This window comes from Pleurotus ostreatus (assembly GCF_014466165.1).
Source record: "Pleurotus ostreatus strain PC9 chromosome Unknown scaffold_8, whole genome shotgun sequence".
Taxonomy (NCBI): domain Eukaryota; kingdom Fungi; phylum Basidiomycota; class Agaricomycetes; order Agaricales; family Pleurotaceae; genus Pleurotus; species Pleurotus ostreatus.
Genome location: NW_023503163.1, coordinates 740,400 through 759,178, shown reverse-complemented (window position 1 = coordinate 759,178; position 18,779 = coordinate 740,400). Strand labels below are relative to the sequence as shown.

Sequence of the window (18,779 nt, the reverse complement as noted above, 5' to 3'; positions counted from 1 at the left end):
TTACCAAGAATGAGGACAGACGAGTAATATACAATAAAATAACTATTAATCCGACGCTGTGGAGCAGAACATCATGAAAGTCGTAAAATTAAGGAGACATGGGTTCACCCCATATACCTTTCGCCGGTTCGCATCGCACATCAGCAACATACATCCTCAACCATTGAACCATTTCTTTACTTATCTGACTACAGCGCGTTACATCGATCAGAGACAAACGCGATGGGCCTAGCATGCCTGAGGGTCTATGGGCAAGCCGATGTTGAAGCGCCTGCGCATGGGCATAGGCAGCTGCAGCCGCCGAAGCCGATGATGAAAGGCCGTTCGAGGACCGGTGACGGGCGTGGGCATATGCCGTAGAATTTGCTGGAAGCCGAGATTCCACGAAGGTACGCAGGGATTCCCAATCAAAGTTCGTACACCCGTCCAAAGATAGCGACTCGAGTTTCGCGCAACTCCAAGGCTGGGAGGAAGACAACGCCTGGTGAAAAACTTTTTCAGGTGCGTGTCTCTCGTAAATTAACAGAAGACATACCTTCAGGAAGCCCGACGTTACGTCCTCCACGTCCACCAGCTCCAAGGAGCGAAGGGATTGAAGCCGTCGTAGAAGGTTGACAAACTTCATTTCGTTGATCAAACATGATTCAACCCGTAGATACCGCAACACCAGTCGTGTGAGGGATTGATTGTGGAGGAGTTGGATGATTGGCGTGATGTTTTCAAGATAGCAGAGTTCCAACGATTCCAATGCCGGAAACGATATCATGCCTATAATCTCCCGGCTTAGGACCGCGCCAGAGTAGTAAAACGCTGCTTTGATTAATCTAGGAAGGTGGATGGGCCTCGTTGCCGGAGCAATGTCATCGCCGAGATGGTGGCCACATCCGTCTACATCGCTATCGGTCAAGTTCCGCAGGGAGAGTTCCTCAAGATCTGGACATTGTCGTAGAACGCCCAAAAGGGTACTCGAGGAAGGTGAGAGTCCGTTGAAATAGCCATCGAGCTTGAGCACGGTAAGCCGATTTAATAGCCTGTAGTCCCAGCCAAAATTGAAGGAGGAGAACGAACACGACCGGAGACGCGGGGTGACTCCATTGAAGAGCGGTAGAGGTGGATTTGAATAGTGATCCTCCTGCATGGCGTGGAATACTCGTATTGAGAGCGTCTCGAGAAGTGGCGCATCTTCTTGACATCGCAAAAGAGCCATATGGGCTTGTGATCGACTTGGGACACTCAATTGCAGTGATTTCGTACGCCAGAGCGCGGGGCGAATTAAATCCATGGCGTGTATGACATGCTCCGTCACGGTGCTGTTCTTGTACTCGAAACGGGGACCAAAGTTGATGATGACATCGATTGGGCATGATTTGGATCTTGATAATCTGCGTCGTGCTTTGGCAAGGGAATCAAGCGGGCTTACTGCGATGCTAGCCCACAGAACTGGCGTATTTAGTGCGACGTCAGCCCAATAATGGCTGCGGGTACAAGGACCGTTGGGTAACGAGAAGAGGAAGGAATTGAGCTGAACAACTCACCATACCAGCATCAACGTTGAGACCATTATCGGATTCTCATCCCCCATGCCCAAAACACCTTTAATGAATATCGAGGATAACAGCTCGCTGGGAAGACGGAGGACAGGAGACTGCAGACGAACAGCACGCTCCAGATGTGATTCAAGCTCGTGCCGTTGATCCATTAATTGTGCCATCTTTGAGTCCAGGGTAAGGATGGCCTCACGAAGTCGGGGGATGGAGGCATTGGCACTTCGGGGCGAGTAGCCGGTAAAGACGGGTAAAGGCGGATCACGGGCTGGGAGTAGGGGGCTGTAGGGTGCATTGTAGGCAAACGTGCTGGCATACGCGCGAGGGGGCAAAGTAGTCATCTGGGACGACGAGGGCTGCGCTAGCTGGAATAGACCCCGGCGAAGGGGATCACGAAATATATATACGACTGGCGAGGGTTGATCAATGTCCGATATCGATGCATTCGGAACGAGAGAAAACTTACCTGGTTGGAGGGCAGTCGGTCACGGAGGGATTCATTGAGAAACGGAGGTCGAGGGTTTTAAAGGGTTTAGCATACTGTGAGGCAGATAAAGACAGTATACTTCCTTGTGTCCAGCGACTGCACGAGGCTGGAAGCATGCCGATGCCTGTCTCGCAGCTGAGCTGGGGAATCCAGAAGCGACTGATGGCTGACTTGCAACGTGGGACTGCAAAGCTCTGCATCTCAGACACGAGGAGCGCAACGAGGCAGCTTAACAAAACTCTGCGACATCGTTTTCGGGCGGAATTCAAATCCGTCATATTGGGCCTGCAGCACCATAAAGTCGTGGTACACATGTCCCACGTCCCGTCTCTAGGGCCTGGCGGGCGGCAGGGTTCCTCTATGTAAAATACAAGGCAATTGCGTAAAGAACAAAACATCTAGGTGGTCTCACTCGCAGATAGTCGCCGGCGTCGTTCGACCTTGCCTGTCGCGCGTTCGGTAGTACACAAACTGACACAAGACCTGCAAGAAGATACATGAGACATGTTACGACATTAGACAGTGGGGCCAGCCTCACGATGACATCCAATAATATCGTTAATATACTCCCTTTGGGTGAATAGGATCATCAGCACACTTCGTGACATATAGTGTCACCGACTCACCCGCGAGCCAACTGGCGTTCGTAATCAGATATCTTCTATCCATGCTCTTCGCACAGATCGATAAACCGTATGTACCATTTCCCAGTATGGCAAATAAAAAGAGGGCAGGCGAGAGTCCAGCGCATCTTGTTTTAAAGTTTTTGACTAAAACCATCCAAGAGTTAGGCACTTAACAAGACCCCAGACAAATGCGGAAACGCACGAATCTGTGGCAATCGAGCACCAACTGATCAAGAGATGAGTGACGGACGAACGAGAATAGTAAATGGTTTCGTACGGTAAAGCATAGCGCTGGTCCATCCAATCGCTTGGATTTCCCACCTTAAGGCCTTCCGAGGGTGTTGTGGTATTTCTTCATCAGAAGTCGTAATGCTGCTAATCCACCATGCAGTCACACCGGCGGCACAGACAAACAACGAGGCGCTAGCATAACGAATGGCGAGCGCCTTGGCAGGCATGACCTGCTCTTGTTGCAAGCCTACATCCTCCGCGTTCACAGTGGCGAGCAAGGGGGCACGCTCATCGGAAGATGTCAACCTGCTGGATTTCTTCCACCGGTAGTAATAAATCTGAAGCAGGAGGATTGAATCGCATAACGTGTACTGGCAGGGCGGTGAGCGTGCTGCTGATTTCAAGAAGGCGACATCCTCACATATGCGGCTACGATGATCACAGTCGGTAGTAATCCCGCTACTGCAGAGCCAACCAGGTTGCATAAATCTCCAAGCAGCCAGACCACGACGAATGCAACGCTAAGGCCTTCTCCAGATTGCAGCGAGTAGTTCTCGTATATCTGAGGCGAGTAGACGACGATCCTGAGGAAACAGTCGGACGTCGCCAACCAAAGTAGTTGCCGAATCAGCAGTGAACTCACCAGCATGCAATAGACACCCAGCCCAACTGGTCATTAACGCTATTAGTTGAATAACAATCGCCAATGAAAGTAGCTCACGATGTTACTGAGGGTATCATTAGCAGCCAACATCGTTGGTGACTAGAGAGTTATGTATTAGCTTTACGAAGTTTGTGAAAACTTTCGAATGTAACTGACCGTGGGAATATTTATGAAAGCCGAAGAGTGTTGCCGTCTCGAAAGCGGCGCGTAGCCCTCACACTCAACATGAACGGCCAGGAAGCATTCAGAAGAATTGCGAACCAGCTTCGGAATGCAGGCGGCGGAGGCCCTATACCTGGTGGCGCACCAAAGGGGTTCTTTGCAGGCGGAGGGCTGTTGGTCGCGCTTATTGGCGGAGGCCTCTTGCTGAATGCAAGTTTATTCAATGGTGTGTTACTTTCGCCATGTTATCAGGAGACGCCTCACAAGTCTTCTAGTCGATGGTGGACACCGTGCTATCAAGTATACAAGGTGGGAGACCCACTCATTCTTCTTCAAAGCTGGCCTAAAGTTTCTCAGGATACACGGAGTCAAAGACGAAATCTACAACGAAGGGACCCACCTAATGGTAAGTCTTGTTGGATGCCGCCTACATTGCCTCTTAACTCCAGTAGCTACCATGGCTTGAGTCTCCCATCGTCTTCGATATACGCGCGAAGCCCCGCAACATCGCAAGTTTGACCGGTACAAAAGGTGATTCGGGCGTCCCACGAGCCGCACACCGCTAATGGCAGTCTAGATCTGCAAATGGTTAATATCACTTGCCGTGTTCTGTCTCGGCCGGCGGTGAATGCTCTTCCCACAATATATCGGGAATTAGGCAAGGACTACGACGAACGGGTGTTACCTTCTATTGTCAACGAGGTCTTGAAGAGCGTGGTCGCCCAATTCAATGCGAGCCAGCTGATTACACAGCGTGAAATGGTTCGTGTACTTCATGAATCAAGCGTGTCTCGGGTTGATCCTTGTTTCTAGGTTTCGAAGTTTGTCCGAGAAAACTTAACAAGGCGTGCCCTACGCTTCAACCTTGTTCTAGATGACGTATCTATAACTCATGTTGCCTTTTCTCCGGAGTTCACGCATGCCGTCGAAGCGAAGCAGGTATGGTGCAATATCAAGATTTACGCGGACAGGCGTGACAAGCCCTCTTCTAGGTCGCTCAACAAACTGCCCTCCGTGCTGCCTTCCTCGTCGATCAGGCAATACAAGAAAAACAAGTACGTTACCGACCTTCGTTACCGGGCAATATGTTGATATCCCTTTCAGTCAATCATTGTACGAGCACAGGGTGAAGCTAGGAGTGCCGAGCTAATAGGGGAAGCCATGCGTACCAACAAGGGTTTCCTTGAGCTCCGTCGACTCGAAGCTGCACGGGACATTGCCAATCTACTAGCATCATCAGGGAACAAAGTCATGCTGGACTCTCAGAGTTTGTTGCTCAATGGTAAGCTTGAACGACCCGTTGTACGACTAACACTGACCTCGCCTTGCAGTGACTGGTGATGACGCGAAGGAGCTCTTGAAAGCAGGCAAAAAGTAGACATGTTCTACATTTCTAAATTCGGTTCTTATTGTCGCACCACGTGATCAAATACACTTCGCGTCAAGCTAAAGTTTGAATGAGAATACGCTCGCTGCTTCCTTGCTTGCTCTTAACCCCCATCATCACACTCAGCCATCAATTTTACCATGCCCCCTAAGCGTCGATTCTACAAGCGTCGACCCAAACACAAGACCCCGATCCCTGATGATATTACTGAATCTGAGTCGCTTGCTACGCCCTCCGACGTCCATAAGGCAAAGAAGGTAAAGTGGAGAGAACAGGAAGACCCCGATACCCCAGGAAAGGCAACGGCGAGCCATGCCGACTCTTCCGACGAAGAGGATTTGGTTGTTGCCGAGAAGGTATGCCTCCACTTATCTTTTGCACGCAAACAGTACCCCAACCCCAAGGCAAGGTTTGCCTCACCGCGTTCTGCCAATAGTGAGTTCTGCCTCTTGCCGCTTTCTCTGAATTTCACCAGTCGGTAGCGGTCGTCTTGGGTGCGCCTACTACGACCCTGTGAAACGTATCATCTATGCTCTCGAAGACACACAAGAAGGATCGCACTACGACTTGATCAAAATGGGTTTGTACCTTCACATATATGCGCGCCAATTTTGACTCAAGATGGTGCTCAGTCCTTGAGCAAGCCTCTGCGGATGTTATTCTTACAAGTTCTCGGTCGGATGACGGGTTTATCGACTGTCTACAGGAACATAGTAAGCATACATGGGCATATATAATATCCAACTGCGCACCAATTACTCCGCTATAAGGTATCGGAACCTCAAGCACGTTTCAGATACGTCCTCACAAAGACTTCACCCCTCAAAAGGGTCGTGATCGACTACAGTCCTTGGAGCTTCTAGCTCAAGTTCCCGGTGGCAACCACGAGCAAGGCTCTTCCGACGATTCCGAGTCTACCATGAGCTCAGGCTTGCCTGCCCGAAATGCGTACGATTTTATGAAACGCCGCGGTGCCCCCGTCGGGGATCCAACTCGTCGCAGGTGGGGGGCCTCCATACGGATGTCTAACTTCGTTGCTGCAGACTCGTCACCCTTATGCGTAAGCTTCAAAGTTCGGACACTGCTATGTACGCATTACTGAAAACCTGCCCAGATGTCCTCTATTGGTGCGCTTATTGACCAGCTCGTTCGTGAAAGGATAGCGAGAGATTTAGACGACGACCCATTGGCTGCTATCGACGTCAGAGATATCGAAGCCCTCACTCTGTTAGTGCTCTCTGCTTTGCTCCGCCTATAGGAAATCTCATATCCTGGCCAGAACTGAAGAAATGCACATCAATGCGGACGCTCTATTGTATTCCAAGCCTATTTATACGTGAACTTGTCTGACGATCGATTTTACCAGCTCTTTGCAAGTATTCGAGAATGAGAGTCACGCTTCAATACACTCGAACCGTTCAAAAGAAGGGCTATCGTTATTCGGTAACGAGTTTGGGTTGATCTAAGACTTCGAAACCCTTACGCAAGCGATAGGCATATTGAATACAACTCACACAACCCTAGGCCGCTCACTACTAAGGACCTGGTTCCTTCGCCCGTCTCTTTCTATCCCCGTAGGTTTTCCGTAAGCTACCCGGAGATCTCTGTTTTCATCCTCCCTAGGTGATAACGGCCCGTCACGACGCTGTGGAGTGCTTGAACAATCCAGAAAACCTGTTGACGTCCGGTGTGATGCGTAAACACCTCAAAGGGATCAAGAACATGCCTCAGATCAGCAATACCCTCAAAGTTGGTAGAGCCAAGTTGTCCGATTGGCAAGGGTTGGTGAAAGTACGTCATGCCATAGAGGTGCTGAATCCAGTTTAATGTAGATCTTTCAGTTCACTTTCCATGCTACGATGCTGAGAGAAGCGATCTCTGAGCTCCAACACGGTGCACACGTTCCGGTCGTGAAGAAGGTGAGATTGCATCCCCCTCCACTCAGCATTGGTATCATAATGTATGTTATCTATTCATAGCTTATCGAAGCCTTGGATGTGTCGAGTTTCAAAGAACTCGGGACGGCAGTAAATGAAATAGTGCGAGTTGAAGGATTAAACTTCGCGCATGATATGCTGACAGCTCGGACACAGATCGATTGGGAAGAGTCCGCCTCCACAGGACGTGTCTGTGTACGGCCACAAATCGATGAAGAACTCGATAGCCGAAAACATGTTTACTACGGGATTGATGCAGTCCTGGTTCGCATGTTACAACACTTTCAAGACCGTCATCTAACCTATTTACAGTCCCAAGTGGCGGGAGAGATTTGCAGCAAAGTGCCTGAGCGCTATACGTCGTTGAACGTTGTGTATTTCCCCCAGTTAGGTATGGTATGCTTCACCCCCATCTATGTTCTCGTGCATTGAGTGCCTCAGGTTATCTTATATGTGTTCCGATGCTTGAAGAATGGAAAGGCGAAGGGGGCATTGAGGCCATTGACGGATGGGTCTTTCAAGTAAGGTCCTAAGCAATGTTCCTTTGCGGGCCCTATTGACTTTACTTTTTCTTGAGTTCTCTTCTAAGTAAGTGTTCTAGGGTTCCATTGCAATTCTGTTTCCCAAACCACTCCAAATGCAGTGACTACGTGTATTTTAAGTCACAAGAAATGCGCGGTAAGTGGACTTGCACGCCTGGCAGAATGAGAAGTAATGATTGTCACTAGACATGGATACCCATATCGGTGATCTCCACTCTGCGATAGTTGGTATGTCATTGTCATGATCCTGGAAGATTGACGGCTTTTCCCATTGTTTCTAGATCGCGAAATAGAGGTAATTCAAGACCTCCTCGAGCGCATCCTTGTACACATGGATGGCATCAATCACGCTTGTGACGTCTGTGCCGAGCTCGACTGTTTGCTCGCGTTCGCTCAAGCATCAATTGCCTACAACTACAAGAGACCTTACATGGTGGACGAGAACATCATCGATATTTCACAGGGCAGGCGTGTGCTCGGTGTCTGGTCTCTTTACGTTGTGCAGCTGACTGTTGAATAGACATCCTCTGCACGAACAGATTGTGGATACGTTCGTCCCTAACGACTGTTATGTATCAGGATCAAAGGGCTTCAATGTGCGCCGTGGCGTAGACGAAGGTCACAGCATTATTCTGTGCACTGGGGCAAATGGATGCGGCAAGGTAGGTTGTGTACTCCAGACCCCGATCAGAATTGATGCCATTCTAGAGCGTATACCTAAAACAGGTCCATTCTATCCTTCCGGTGTACTGCTGAAAGTTAAACCCCTCATCCTTCTTAGATAGCGTTAATCCAGTACATGGCGCAAGTGAGTTCCTCATTCAATGATCATTTGAGTACCCTACTGATGAGTATAGATTGGGTGGTTCGTACCACATCCTTGAGTTGATCCGCAATTAAAATGAATGACCAAAATCAGCTTCGTCCCAGCCGAATCGGCAACCCTAGGAATAGTGGATAAAAGTAAAGTGATCGTCATCAGCAAAGCGACTCTAACGCTACAAGACCGTACTAGTTTTCACCCGCGTATCGACTAGGGAGTCCGTCTCTAAAGTAAGCCAGGGCAATCCGCTCAGGAACTCTAGCAGGCTGACGCCTGTCATATTAGGCACAGTCTTCCTTTATGATTGACCTCAACCAGGTCTCTCTCGCTCTACGCAATAGCACCGAGAGGTCTCTGATACTTTTGGACGAATTCGGAAAAGGAACACTATCTACTGGTTTCGTAGTTCTTGCGCTCTGATTCACCTTGTTCTGACGGATATTGACGCTAGATGGCGCTGGCCTTTTTTGCGGAGTTATCCACCATCTGTTAAGCAGGGGCACCGGTTGTCCGAAGGTATTGGCTGCAACTCACTTCCACGATGTGTTCCATCAAGATATCATGGATGCCAATACGCTGCCCATCACTTTCCTTCATATGCAGATCATGTTTGTGCCTGCAGATGGAGATGCTTTCACGCTCGGATCGCACGAGTCTCAGTCCTTACAGCGGATGACGTATCTCTATCGGTAAGCATTGACTAGGCAGTACCTCACAACAGCGTTGATAAAAATATAGTGTTGCTCCTGGCCTTTCCACCGAGTCTCACGCAGCCAAATGCGCTGAAGTTTGCGGGCTACCGTTGCGCTACGTCCAGAGGGCGCAGTACGTTAGGTAACATGGGTTGCTCATGATATTATTATTGTTATAATTAAGAATCTTTCCTACAGTGAGCTAATTTCAAGACACGAGATAGTTCAATTACTCGATGAAGAAATGACGGAAGAGGAAAGACGGGAGTTGGAGGATGCTGAGGCAGTGTGCAGGAGATTTATCGCTTGGGATCTAGAAGCAGAAGCAGCAGACCCAAGTGACATACACGGAAAACTGGCAACAGTGCTAGGGATTGCTTTGGATGACGACGGGACCTCCGAAGATCGTTGAGGACCCACAGCGACCGCCCACAGAGTCGATCGCCGCGACCGTAAACGGGTTTTCCAGGCGAGTCTTGTCCTGTAGTACATGCAATGTTGCAATGCTCGCCGAGTGTATCGAATGTGGTGCATGCATTTACGACCGGGTTTTATCACTATTGTCGGTGGGTCGCAGGTGAGAGTGACTTGCGTTTTCGATGGCACCATAGAGCACTGCCAGCATGATTAACGCTCGACGTCCACTCTCCTCTTGCATTTTGATGTCGTATGGGAAGGCGCAGTTTCTGCATGTTCCGCAATTTATTCCATGAGGTACTGGATCTTTCTTCTTGGCAGAGTGACAATCTCATAACGCTGACTGTCCAACTGGATGTATGAGCACTGTGCTGCACGTAAATGTGGCCGGTCTGTATTCGATCTATGTATTGTGTATGGCCCGAGTTGCCTTCATAGCGTAACACACAGCGCTATGACTAGGGACGGGCAAGAAGCAGGCATATACCCGCTATGGCTGATCTCGAGGACGCCGTCATAGCCCGCGAGCATTATCTGCCGAATCAAGCTCTAACGGGGGAAGTGGCGTTGGCGAGAGGCTCGATGAGATGAGAGTGATGCGGGAAGAAGGTGGAGGTCGGGAGGAAGGGATGAAGAGATTGGCGGTACCTACTTATAGTCGGCGGCCTTGTTAATGGAAGATGGAAGTATAGATATTCGCCAAAGATATGACTTTCCATTGAAGAGCGATGTGGAGATTTACGGGACAGCATAGACACCAAATAAATATCAAACGAGTGAGAAAGCAAATAGATTAGATATATGCGAGTAGGTACTAAAAAGCTGAACGCCGAATCCTGTGTCATGTTTCCTATGTCTAGACCGTGGGCAGGAGTTCCCAAATAATAAGCAAGATGGATGGAAGATAGGATCGACGAGTGGAGCGGACGCCAGAATGATCATGGGCTGACAGGCATGTTGGTGCCGTTATACGAAAAGCCTGCGAGGGATTGAGCGCGCGTTCACATATCCAACGCCGAGAGTCATACCTGAGAATTTATCCTGCACCGTTTGCGACAAGTTCGAATCCTCAACGAAGCTGTCAATAGGGTCCTCCGTGGTGAAGACAGTATCGAAGTTGGACACGTCCTGTTATCGTTACAAACGTGCACGTCAGGACAAGGACAAGGTCAGATCATCGTATTGCATGCAATGCAACTGAACGCGGGGTACGCTACGCACAATTGGGCTGGCGACGCTGGGCTTGAACGGGGGCTGGATCTTCTTCTGCAGGAGCTTGACGAAGTCGATGTTCTGCTCGAAGAACGGGTGGCGTTTGATCTCTGCGGCGCCGTTGACCCCGAGGCGGTGGGTGGGGTCGCGCGTCAGGAGGCCGGTCAGGATGCTGCGTGCGTCTGTGCCGATCTCGGGACCGAATACCAGAGGATCGTTGAGGATCTTCTGGTACATTATGTCCGTGACCTCTGGAGAAGGATCAGTCGCTGTGAATGAGAGGAGGAGGGTACTACGCACCGTCGTAGAAGGGGGGCAGACCGGCAAGCATCTCGTACAAGAGGACACCCAGAGTCCACCAATCGATGGTCTTGTCTATGAACGCCGTCAGCAAAGAAATGGGCATGTGTATATACGGAAGGACGACATACTGTATCCCCGCCCTTGCAGGATTTCGGGTGCAAGGTATTCAGGGGTCCCGCAGAACGTGGCGGTGGTATCCGTGGCCTTCATGTTCAGTTTGCACAAGCCAAAGTCGCAGAGTGCGATATGTCCGGTGTAGTCTAACAGAATGTTCTCTGGTTTGAGATCACTAATAACGCCGGTCTTGAGTAAGTGCCAAGGGGATAGAGCTAGTAGTTGGCGTACCGGTAGACAACGTCGAGTTCATGGAGATGCTCCAGCGCAAGAAGTAGCTCTGCGCTGTAGAACCTAGAACGTTCCTCGTTGAAACGCTGCTCCCGTTGCAAGTGATGGAAGAGTTCTCCTCCATTCACGAAGCTGAACGAAGCTATGTATTGAGGTTATGCGATTCATATGGGGAAGAGATACTGACGCAAGGACGAGATAGAGCTTCTGTTCCGACTGGAAACTGAACTTCAACGGCACGATGAAGGGGTTGTTCACGCGAGATAAAACAAGGCGCTCCGCCAGGGTATGCGTGATCTCGTTCCGCTTTACGATATGCGCTTTGCGAATCGTCTTGAGGGCGTAAATCCGGCCGGTGTCGCGCTTGCGGACTTGCATGACCTTGCAGAAGTAGAAAGTAAGCTGTGTAGATGTGATGATGCAATCGCACATACTTTGCCAAAGCTCCCCTTGCCAATAACGGTAATGAGTTCGAAATCGTCTATGTTTAGCGATTGACCCTGAGCAACGTGTCAATATGCAATCCGTCTCCGATGGAGGACGGAACGAACATAAGAGGGCTTGTATGTGACGCCGATTTGGATTCTGCCCGATCCACCAGCGAACTCGTACCACTGGTCTTGGGTGCCTCTGTTCTCGAAGTCTGGCACGAACTTGATTCCGCCGAGAAAAACATCGTTGCCCATGTCCCCCGACCCGTCGCTAGCGCGTTTGGGCTCTTCAGCACGAAGGTAGCATTGGAGGGATATCTCAGAGTTCCGCGAAACATCACTGGAGACGACAAGGTTTATGAAGACGAGCGTGTTCCTCGAACGGGGTACTTACAAATGGGCTTGGTACATGTACAGAGGTTTCTCCAGATCACCGCCCAGAGGGGTGATGAGGATTTGATTGACCTCGTATTCCATAACGATGTACGGCAGCCACCAGCATTGGGCACGTTGGATGCTGTCTCTGTTCTTCTTTGCCAGCCGTTGCTGGGCGAGACTTGATGGGGAAACGGATGCTGCGATTTTGGCTTGCTGAGATTGAAGCGCACCTTGGACGGAGGCAGGCACGGGAATGCCTGCAGCCAGGCCCTCTGCACCGAGAACACGGATGGTGAGAAGGCCAGATGGCGAGGCGCGTGCCATGGCGTGTCCGTCCGGGTTGCCAGGTGTCGGGGTGGTGGATCGAGCAGCAGCCATCTCCTCCGCTCTGAGGTTGGTGGCGGAGGATTTCTTGCTTCTGGCGAGTTTCCAAGACATATTGAGAAGATGTGGTACAGAAGAAAGCCCTGCTTCCTCGGACACTGGGGATGGCGAAGACGAAGAAACGAAAAGAATTGATGAGGGGATGCAAAGATGGTGGGCGCTAATTACATATTGCCGAAACTCAATCCGTTGTCAAGAGTGCGTCTCTTGGCCCAATCTTACGAGTCAACCGAAAATGATTGCCGCCGTTCCACGTAAGTGCATGTTCTAGTAGATACGGCACAGTCCTGACAATCCTGACAATCTTGACTGGCCACATGTCCAATGAGGAGAATCTTCCGACGGAGCACACGCCACAGATATATTTTGTGTTTGGCGTGGTCGGTGCAAAGAAACAGTATTGCTAGCCCGTTAGTAGTGTGCCAGTAGTTGGCTAGTAGTGGTCGGGTTACTTCCTGCATTGAAAGAATAGAATAGCCGTTGCAGAGGTCGATTCAGGCCGCAGCGGCAACGATCACTGGCTCGTTGCATATGGATGGACGGAAGTTATAGCGTAAGCATGCTGATTTTTGCCTTGCCGGTAATTCCGTCAAAGGACATACATATGTACATAGGCACAACCTTTTCTTCTGAACTCGCACCCTCCCACCTTCCTTCATTCATTGCGCCCAATGGACAGCTCGCGTCCAAGCACTGCTGGCGAGAAGTCCACTCTCGCTGCCAATGATTCACCAAAGGGCTTCTTCAGCCGCCGCAAAAAGCCCCAGCAGCAGCCCGAACTTGTCGAGAAAGAGAAGCCTGATCCAGATGCCGCAGAGGTCACTGTGAAAGCAGAGGAGGAGGTCCCCCCGGTCTCGTTTACCCAGCTTTTCAGGTATGTCGCTGTCCCCTCTGTCGCTAGCGAGCACCATTAAAAATCAGAGCAGGTATGCCACCACCTTCGAGCTCTCCCTCAATGCCATCGGGCTGGTTACCGCATCTGCAGCCGGTGCAGCACAGGTACGCACGCGTCGCACAACGTGTATGAGCTAGCTGACCGTCGATCCTAGCCTCTTATGAGTTTGCTGTTCGGTAATCTCGTTCAAGCTTTCGTCGTGTTCACATCCGCCGTCATTGGTTCCCAGCAAGGCGATGCAGAGGCAACAGCTCAGATACCTCAAGCCGCCGCCGATTTCAGACGCTCTGCAGCTAACAATGCCAGTTATCTCGTTTATATCGGTGCGTACTTATTTTTGGGTGTATGATCAATCCTCACCCTTCCCCTGATCGCCCTGCAGGTCTCGGGATGTTTGTGTGCACTTACGTCTACATGTTCACCTGGGTGTATACCGGAGAGATCAACGCGAAGCGTATTCGCGAACGTTATCTCAAAGCAGTCCTCCGACAAGACATCGCGTGGTTCGATAACACGGGCGCTGGCGAGGTCGCAACTCGCATTCAGACGGACACACGTATGTTTCAGTTCACTCTGATCATCTTCCCTTGCTTACGATTCAATCTATCTAGATTTGGTGCAACAAGGCATTTCAGAAAAGGTTGCCATCTCCCTCAATTTCATGGCGGCGTTTATCACTGGTTTCATCCTCGCCTACGCCCGGTGTTGGCGTCTTGCCCTTGCTTTGTCCTCGATTTTGCCATGTATCGCTATCGCTGGTGGTGTAATGAACAAGTTCATGTCCAAGTATATGCAGTACGTTTTGCGATTCCTGCGTCTTCGTTTCGATTCCCTCACATTTCGTTGTTAGAGAGTCGCTGAAGCACGTAGCTGACGGTGGCAATCTCGCTGAGGAAGTGATCTCTACTATCCGGACTGCGCAAGCTTTTGGCTCCCAAAAGACCCTCTCTGCCTTGTATGATGGCCACGTTGAGCAATCCCAAATGGTCGACTACAAATCCTCCGTCGTCAATGGTGCCGGGTTGTCCGTTTTCTTCTTTGTAATATATGGTTCATACGGCTTAGGTGAGAAGCCCACCCTATCTATCCTTGACACTTGCACTAAATACACTACAGCCTTTTCCTTTGGAACTACACTCATTAACTCCGGGCACGGTAACGCATCGTCGTTCTTTCAAATGTAACCGCGTACTAACTGGATCTTTTAGCCACGGCCGGAGAAGTTATCAATACATTCTTGGCTATTTTAATTGGTTCGTTTTCGCTCGCTCTGCTCGCTCCTGAAGTCCAAGGTAAGTGTTGTGCTAGTTTGATGCACTCTCGTGATTGATCCCCCCCTCTTTAGCCATCACTAACGGTCGTGGTGCCGCTGCCAAGCTTTACGCGACTATTGATCGTATTCCGGACATCGATTCCGCCAGCACCGAAGGCCTTCGCCCTACTGATGTCCAGGGCGAAATCGTCTTCGAGCACGTTAATTTCAACTACCCTTCCCGCCCTTCTGTCCCCATTGTGCAGGATCTCTCGATTTCCTTCCGCGCCGGGAAGACTGCGGCCCTTGTCGGTGCATCGGGTTCTGGCAAGTCTACCGTCATCTCCCTCGTCGAGCGCTTCTACGACCCTCTGTCTGGCGTTGTCAAACTTGACGGCGTGAACGTCAAGGATCTCAATTTGAAGTGGTTGCGCTCCCAGATCGGCCTCGTTTCGCAGGAGCCAACTCTGTTCGCTACTACGATCAGAGGCAACGTCGCTCACGGCCTAGTAAACACTCCATTCGAGCACGCCTCGGAGGAAGAGATCTTCAAACTCGTGAAGGAGGCATGTGTCAAGGCAAATGCGGACGGGTTCATCTCCAAGCTCCCCTTGGGTTACGACACTCTTGTTGGTGAACGTGGTTTCCTGCTTTCTGGAGGCCAGAAGCAACGTATCGCCATTGCTCGTGCCATCGTCTCTGACCCCCGTATCCTGCTGCTCGATGAGGCCACCAGTGCTTTGGACACTCAGTCCGAAGGTATTGTCCAAGATGCTCTTGACAAGGCATCTGCAGGTTTGTTATTAATCATGACATCTCTGATATGTTGAATGCTAATGGACTATGGATAGGTCGGACCACCATCACGATTGCTCATCGCCTTTCCACGATCAAGAATGCTGATATCATCTACGTCATGGGAGGTGGTGTCGTCCTCGAAAAGGGTACCCACGACGAACTCTTGAGCGCAGACGGAGCCTACGCCAAACTCGTGCACGCCCAGAAACTTCGCGAGCACACGGAGTCGAGTGATGGGGATAGCGATACAGCCGATGGCTCGGAGCCGGAGGACATGGAGAAGCAGGCCCGGGAAGAAGTGCCCCTCGGTCGCAAGAACACTGGACACTCGTTGGCGAGCGAACTGATCGAGAAGAAGCTGCAGAGCAAGGCAGGAAAGTCCGATGAGGATCTCAGCTTGTACACCTTGTTCTACCGCATGGCGCTTCTGAATCGCGAAGGATGGAGAAGGTATATTGTTGGTATCATCGCTGCTATCTGTGAGTGTCGTAACTGCGTTCGTAGGTAGCTGTGTTTGCTAACGTTCCTGTTCAGTGACTGGCCTCGTTTGGCCGGCCTTCGGTATTGTCTATGGTAAGTAGCCCGACACACCTCCGGTCCATTAGCTTATTTCCTCTCCTCTTAGCCAAGGGTATCAACGGGTTCTCGATGATAGAGAAATCTGAGCGGCGCTTCGCTGGTGATCGCAATGCGCTATGGTGGGCATTCTGAATTTGTTTAACAAATCATGGCGTGCTAAATACCGCCCTTAGGTTATTCCTCATCGCTATCATCTCGACGGCCGCCATTGGCATCCAAAATTACATGTTCTCTGCAGCAGCGGCTACCTTGACTGCGAAGTTGAGGAAACTCAGCTTCAAAGCGATCTTGAGGCAAGACAGTAAGGGTTTTGATCCATTTACCTTGTCCTAAGCACTCATCGTCACCAATTTCCTAGTTGAATTCTTCGATCAAGAGGAGCACAGCGTATGTATTTCTATCTCTATTCTATGACCTACTTGTCCAGACTGCCCTCTACAGACCGGAAGCTTGACGTCGACACTCAGCGACAACCCCCAGAAGGTTAACGGATTGGCTGGTATTACCCTTGGAGCGTCAGTACTCGTCCTATTTTCCTTGCCGTGTTTATGATCCTTAACCGACTTGTTGCAGTATCATCCAGAGTATTGCCACACTCGTCGGAGGCTCGGTTGTTGGTCTCGCCTTCGGCTGGAAGCTTGCTTTGGTTGGCATCGGTATGTTTCATATCTCGATCACAACATATGTGAGCTAAACTCTGCTTCAGCTTGTACTCCATTGCTTGTCTCTGCTGGCTACATCAGATTGGTAAGTCCTCGTACAGGCGCGTTGCTTCATGTACTTATCTACATCGTTTCAGCGAGTCGTCGTTTTGAAAGATCAGCAAAACAAACTTGCACACGAGAGCTCGGCTCAGCTAGCTTGCGAAGCCGCCGGGTCTATCCGTACCGTCGCGTCACTGACCAGAGAGGACCAGTGCATTGAGCAATATAGCCTGAGTCTCGAAGAGCCTCTCCGCAGGTCCAACAAGACTGCTTTGTGGAGCAATGGACTATACGCGCTCTCTCAATCCATGGTCTTCTTCGTCATCGCCCTTGTCTTCTGGTACGGCTCCAGACTTGTTGCCTCTCAGGAATACTCTACTTTCCAGTTCTTCGTTTGTCTTATGGTGTGTTTCTGTTTCTGAGCGCCCCCCTCTTGATACTGACGCTTCGGACAGTCAACTACCTTCGGTGCGATGCAAGCAGGCAATGTCTTCTCATTTGTACCCGACGTTTCCTCTGCGCGCGGAGCTGGCTCGGACATCATCAAGCTGATCGATTCCACGCCTGAAATCGACGCCGAGTCTACCGAGGGCAAGATGATCGACAAGACCCAGACCCGCGGCCGGATTCACTTTGATGATATCCACTTCCGGTATCCCACCAGACCTGGTGTTCGGGTCCTGCGTGGTCTCTCGTTGACCGTGGAACCCGGAACGTATGTGGCCTTGGTCGGTGCTAGTGGTTGTGGCAAGAGTACAACGTGCGTGATACACTGAAAACGTATCCTGCGATGGGCTGACCAGTTTTTCTTAGTATCCAACTCATTGAGCGATTCTACGACCCTCTGGCTGGCAAGATCTATGTATGAACGTCTTTTTTACCTACACGTCCTTATTCTGACCTTTTCCTTGCAGCTCGATGGCGAAAACATCAGCGACTTGAACATCGCAGACTATCGTCAGCAAATCGCTCTTGTGTCTCAGGAACCTACGCTCTACGCTGGGACCGTCCGTTTCAACATCCTTCTCGGTGCCATCAAGCCCGAGTCTGAAGTCACCCAGAAGGAACTCGAAGACGCTTGCCGCAACGCCAACATCCTCGAGTTCATCCAGTCTCTTCCCGAGTATGTGTCACCCGTTTCGCCCGATTAACGCATTATTAATCTTGCAATAGTGGCTTTGATACGCAAGTAGGCGGCAAGGGTTCACAGCTATCCGGCGGTCAGAAACGTATGTGCACCCCGTTGTTCAATTGTGTCAGTTTGATTAATTGCCGACGCAGAACGCATTGCGATCGCCCGGGCATTGCTGAGAAATCCCAAGGTCCTGCTGCTCGATGAGGCGACATCAGCGCTGGACTCCAATTCGGAAAAGATCGTGCAAGCAGCCCTTGATCAAGCCGCTAAGGGCAGGACGACGATTGCCATTGCTCACAGACTGTCCACCATCCAGAACGCTGACTGCATGTGAGTAGATTGTCTAGGTTTTTGCTATATCCGGTTATTGAATGGTGTTTCTCTGCGACAGATACTTCATTAAAGAAGGTCGGGTCAGCGAATTCGGTACGCACGATCAACTGCTCGGCAAGAAGGGGGATTACTACGAGTATGTCCAACTTCAAGCCCTCAGCAAACGATGAAGCTTTCAAGAGTTATGTACATAATTTCATGATGTCGATGATGTTTTGCAACGGCCAGGACGTACTTATATTTCGGCCTTCAATTATTCCCTTCACTTCGCATTCCCCTCACTGATATATATATCCTGCACGTATCCCACAAGTAGTATTAGGACACTAATAGTTTCGATCAAATAGAACATGCTGTGAACATGAGCTTCATATAAATTTATCCTGATACAAGGTGTCGCAGCTGCGCGCATTGCCCCGGGAGCAGCAAGTCAGTCGCCTTGGTGTGATATGACAAATTCCCACGTGGCCATAGTCCTGCCTGTCTTTACTTGTCTGCGCAACCTTCCACGCTTTCTG

The 18,779-nt window shown here is 50.4% G+C and overlaps 5 protein-coding genes across 5 annotated transcripts; 3 read left to right on the top strand and 2 right to left on the bottom strand.

The window, feature by feature from the left end:
* Positions 1-88: 88 nt before the first annotated feature.
* PC9H_010566 (uncharacterized protein) lies at positions 89-3,642 on the bottom strand (the record flags this gene model as incomplete). Its single annotated transcript, XM_036780059.1, has 11 exons — positions 89-481; positions 536-1,475; positions 1,536-2,010; positions 2,508-2,514; positions 2,570-2,601; positions 2,658-2,801; positions 2,860-2,883; positions 2,935-3,259; positions 3,310-3,472; positions 3,532-3,557; positions 3,610-3,642. 11 exons carry the CDS (start codon positions 3,640-3,642, stop codon positions 89-91), a joined length of 2,562 nt encoding a protein of 853 aa, XP_036627442.1.
* A 135-nt stretch (positions 3,643-3,777) lies between these two features.
* PHB2 (Prohibitin-2, subunit of the prohibitin complex (Phb1p-Phb2p)) lies at positions 3,778-5,092 on the top strand (the record flags this gene model as incomplete). Its single annotated transcript, XM_036780058.1, has 9 exons — positions 3,778-3,940; positions 3,990-4,023; positions 4,072-4,120; positions 4,167-4,245; positions 4,292-4,476; positions 4,528-4,653; positions 4,707-4,769; positions 4,819-4,996; positions 5,046-5,092. 9 exons carry the CDS (start codon positions 3,778-3,780, stop codon positions 5,090-5,092), a joined length of 924 nt encoding a protein of 307 aa, XP_036627441.1.
* Positions 5,093-5,241: 149 nt separating this feature from the next.
* MSH5 (MutS protein msh5) lies at positions 5,242-9,507 on the top strand (the record flags this gene model as incomplete). Its single annotated transcript, XM_036780057.1, has 29 exons — positions 5,242-5,457; positions 5,511-5,536; positions 5,584-5,681; positions 5,734-5,814; positions 5,872-6,161; positions 6,216-6,328; positions 6,381-6,416; positions 6,468-6,544; positions 6,596-6,675; positions 6,725-6,892; positions 6,943-7,020; positions 7,081-7,140; positions 7,195-7,302; positions 7,351-7,429; positions 7,480-7,559; positions 7,616-7,626; positions 7,682-7,716; positions 7,767-7,808; positions 7,862-8,048; positions 8,101-8,242; positions 8,289-8,306; positions 8,362-8,388; positions 8,438-8,445; positions 8,500-8,543; positions 8,596-8,633; positions 8,689-8,800; positions 8,855-9,092; positions 9,142-9,237; positions 9,294-9,507. The coding sequence occupies 29 exons, from the start codon at positions 5,242-5,244 to the stop codon at positions 9,505-9,507; spliced, it is 2,802 nt and encodes a 933-aa protein (XP_036627440.1).
* Positions 9,508-10,450: 943 nt separating this feature from the next.
* Positions 10,451-12,619, bottom strand: GAD8 (AGC protein kinase Gad8; the record flags this gene model as incomplete). Its single annotated transcript, XM_036780056.1, has 10 exons — positions 10,451-10,491; positions 10,541-10,640; positions 10,734-10,975; positions 11,025-11,099; positions 11,156-11,316; positions 11,373-11,504; positions 11,560-11,753; positions 11,807-11,872; positions 11,924-12,143; positions 12,198-12,619. 10 exons carry the CDS (start codon positions 12,617-12,619, stop codon positions 10,451-10,453), a joined length of 1,653 nt encoding a protein of 550 aa, XP_036627439.1.
* Positions 12,620-13,236: 617 nt separating this feature from the next.
* On the top strand, positions 13,237-18,431 carry MDR1 (GTPase-activating protein; the record flags this gene model as incomplete). Its single annotated transcript, XM_036780055.1, has 24 exons — positions 13,237-13,439; positions 13,492-13,564; positions 13,615-13,783; positions 13,843-14,016; positions 14,072-14,255; positions 14,311-14,525; positions 14,577-14,615; positions 14,669-14,752; positions 14,806-15,507; positions 15,564-15,989; positions 16,045-16,083; positions 16,136-16,208; positions 16,263-16,390; positions 16,448-16,476; positions 16,531-16,604; positions 16,663-16,745; positions 16,796-16,836; positions 16,889-17,197; positions 17,249-17,553; positions 17,607-17,655; positions 17,708-17,916; positions 17,967-18,022; positions 18,075-18,258; positions 18,320-18,431. The coding sequence occupies 24 exons, from the start codon at positions 13,237-13,239 to the stop codon at positions 18,429-18,431; spliced, it is 3,960 nt and encodes a 1,319-aa protein (XP_036627438.1).
* Positions 18,432-18,779: the final 348 nt, after the last annotated feature.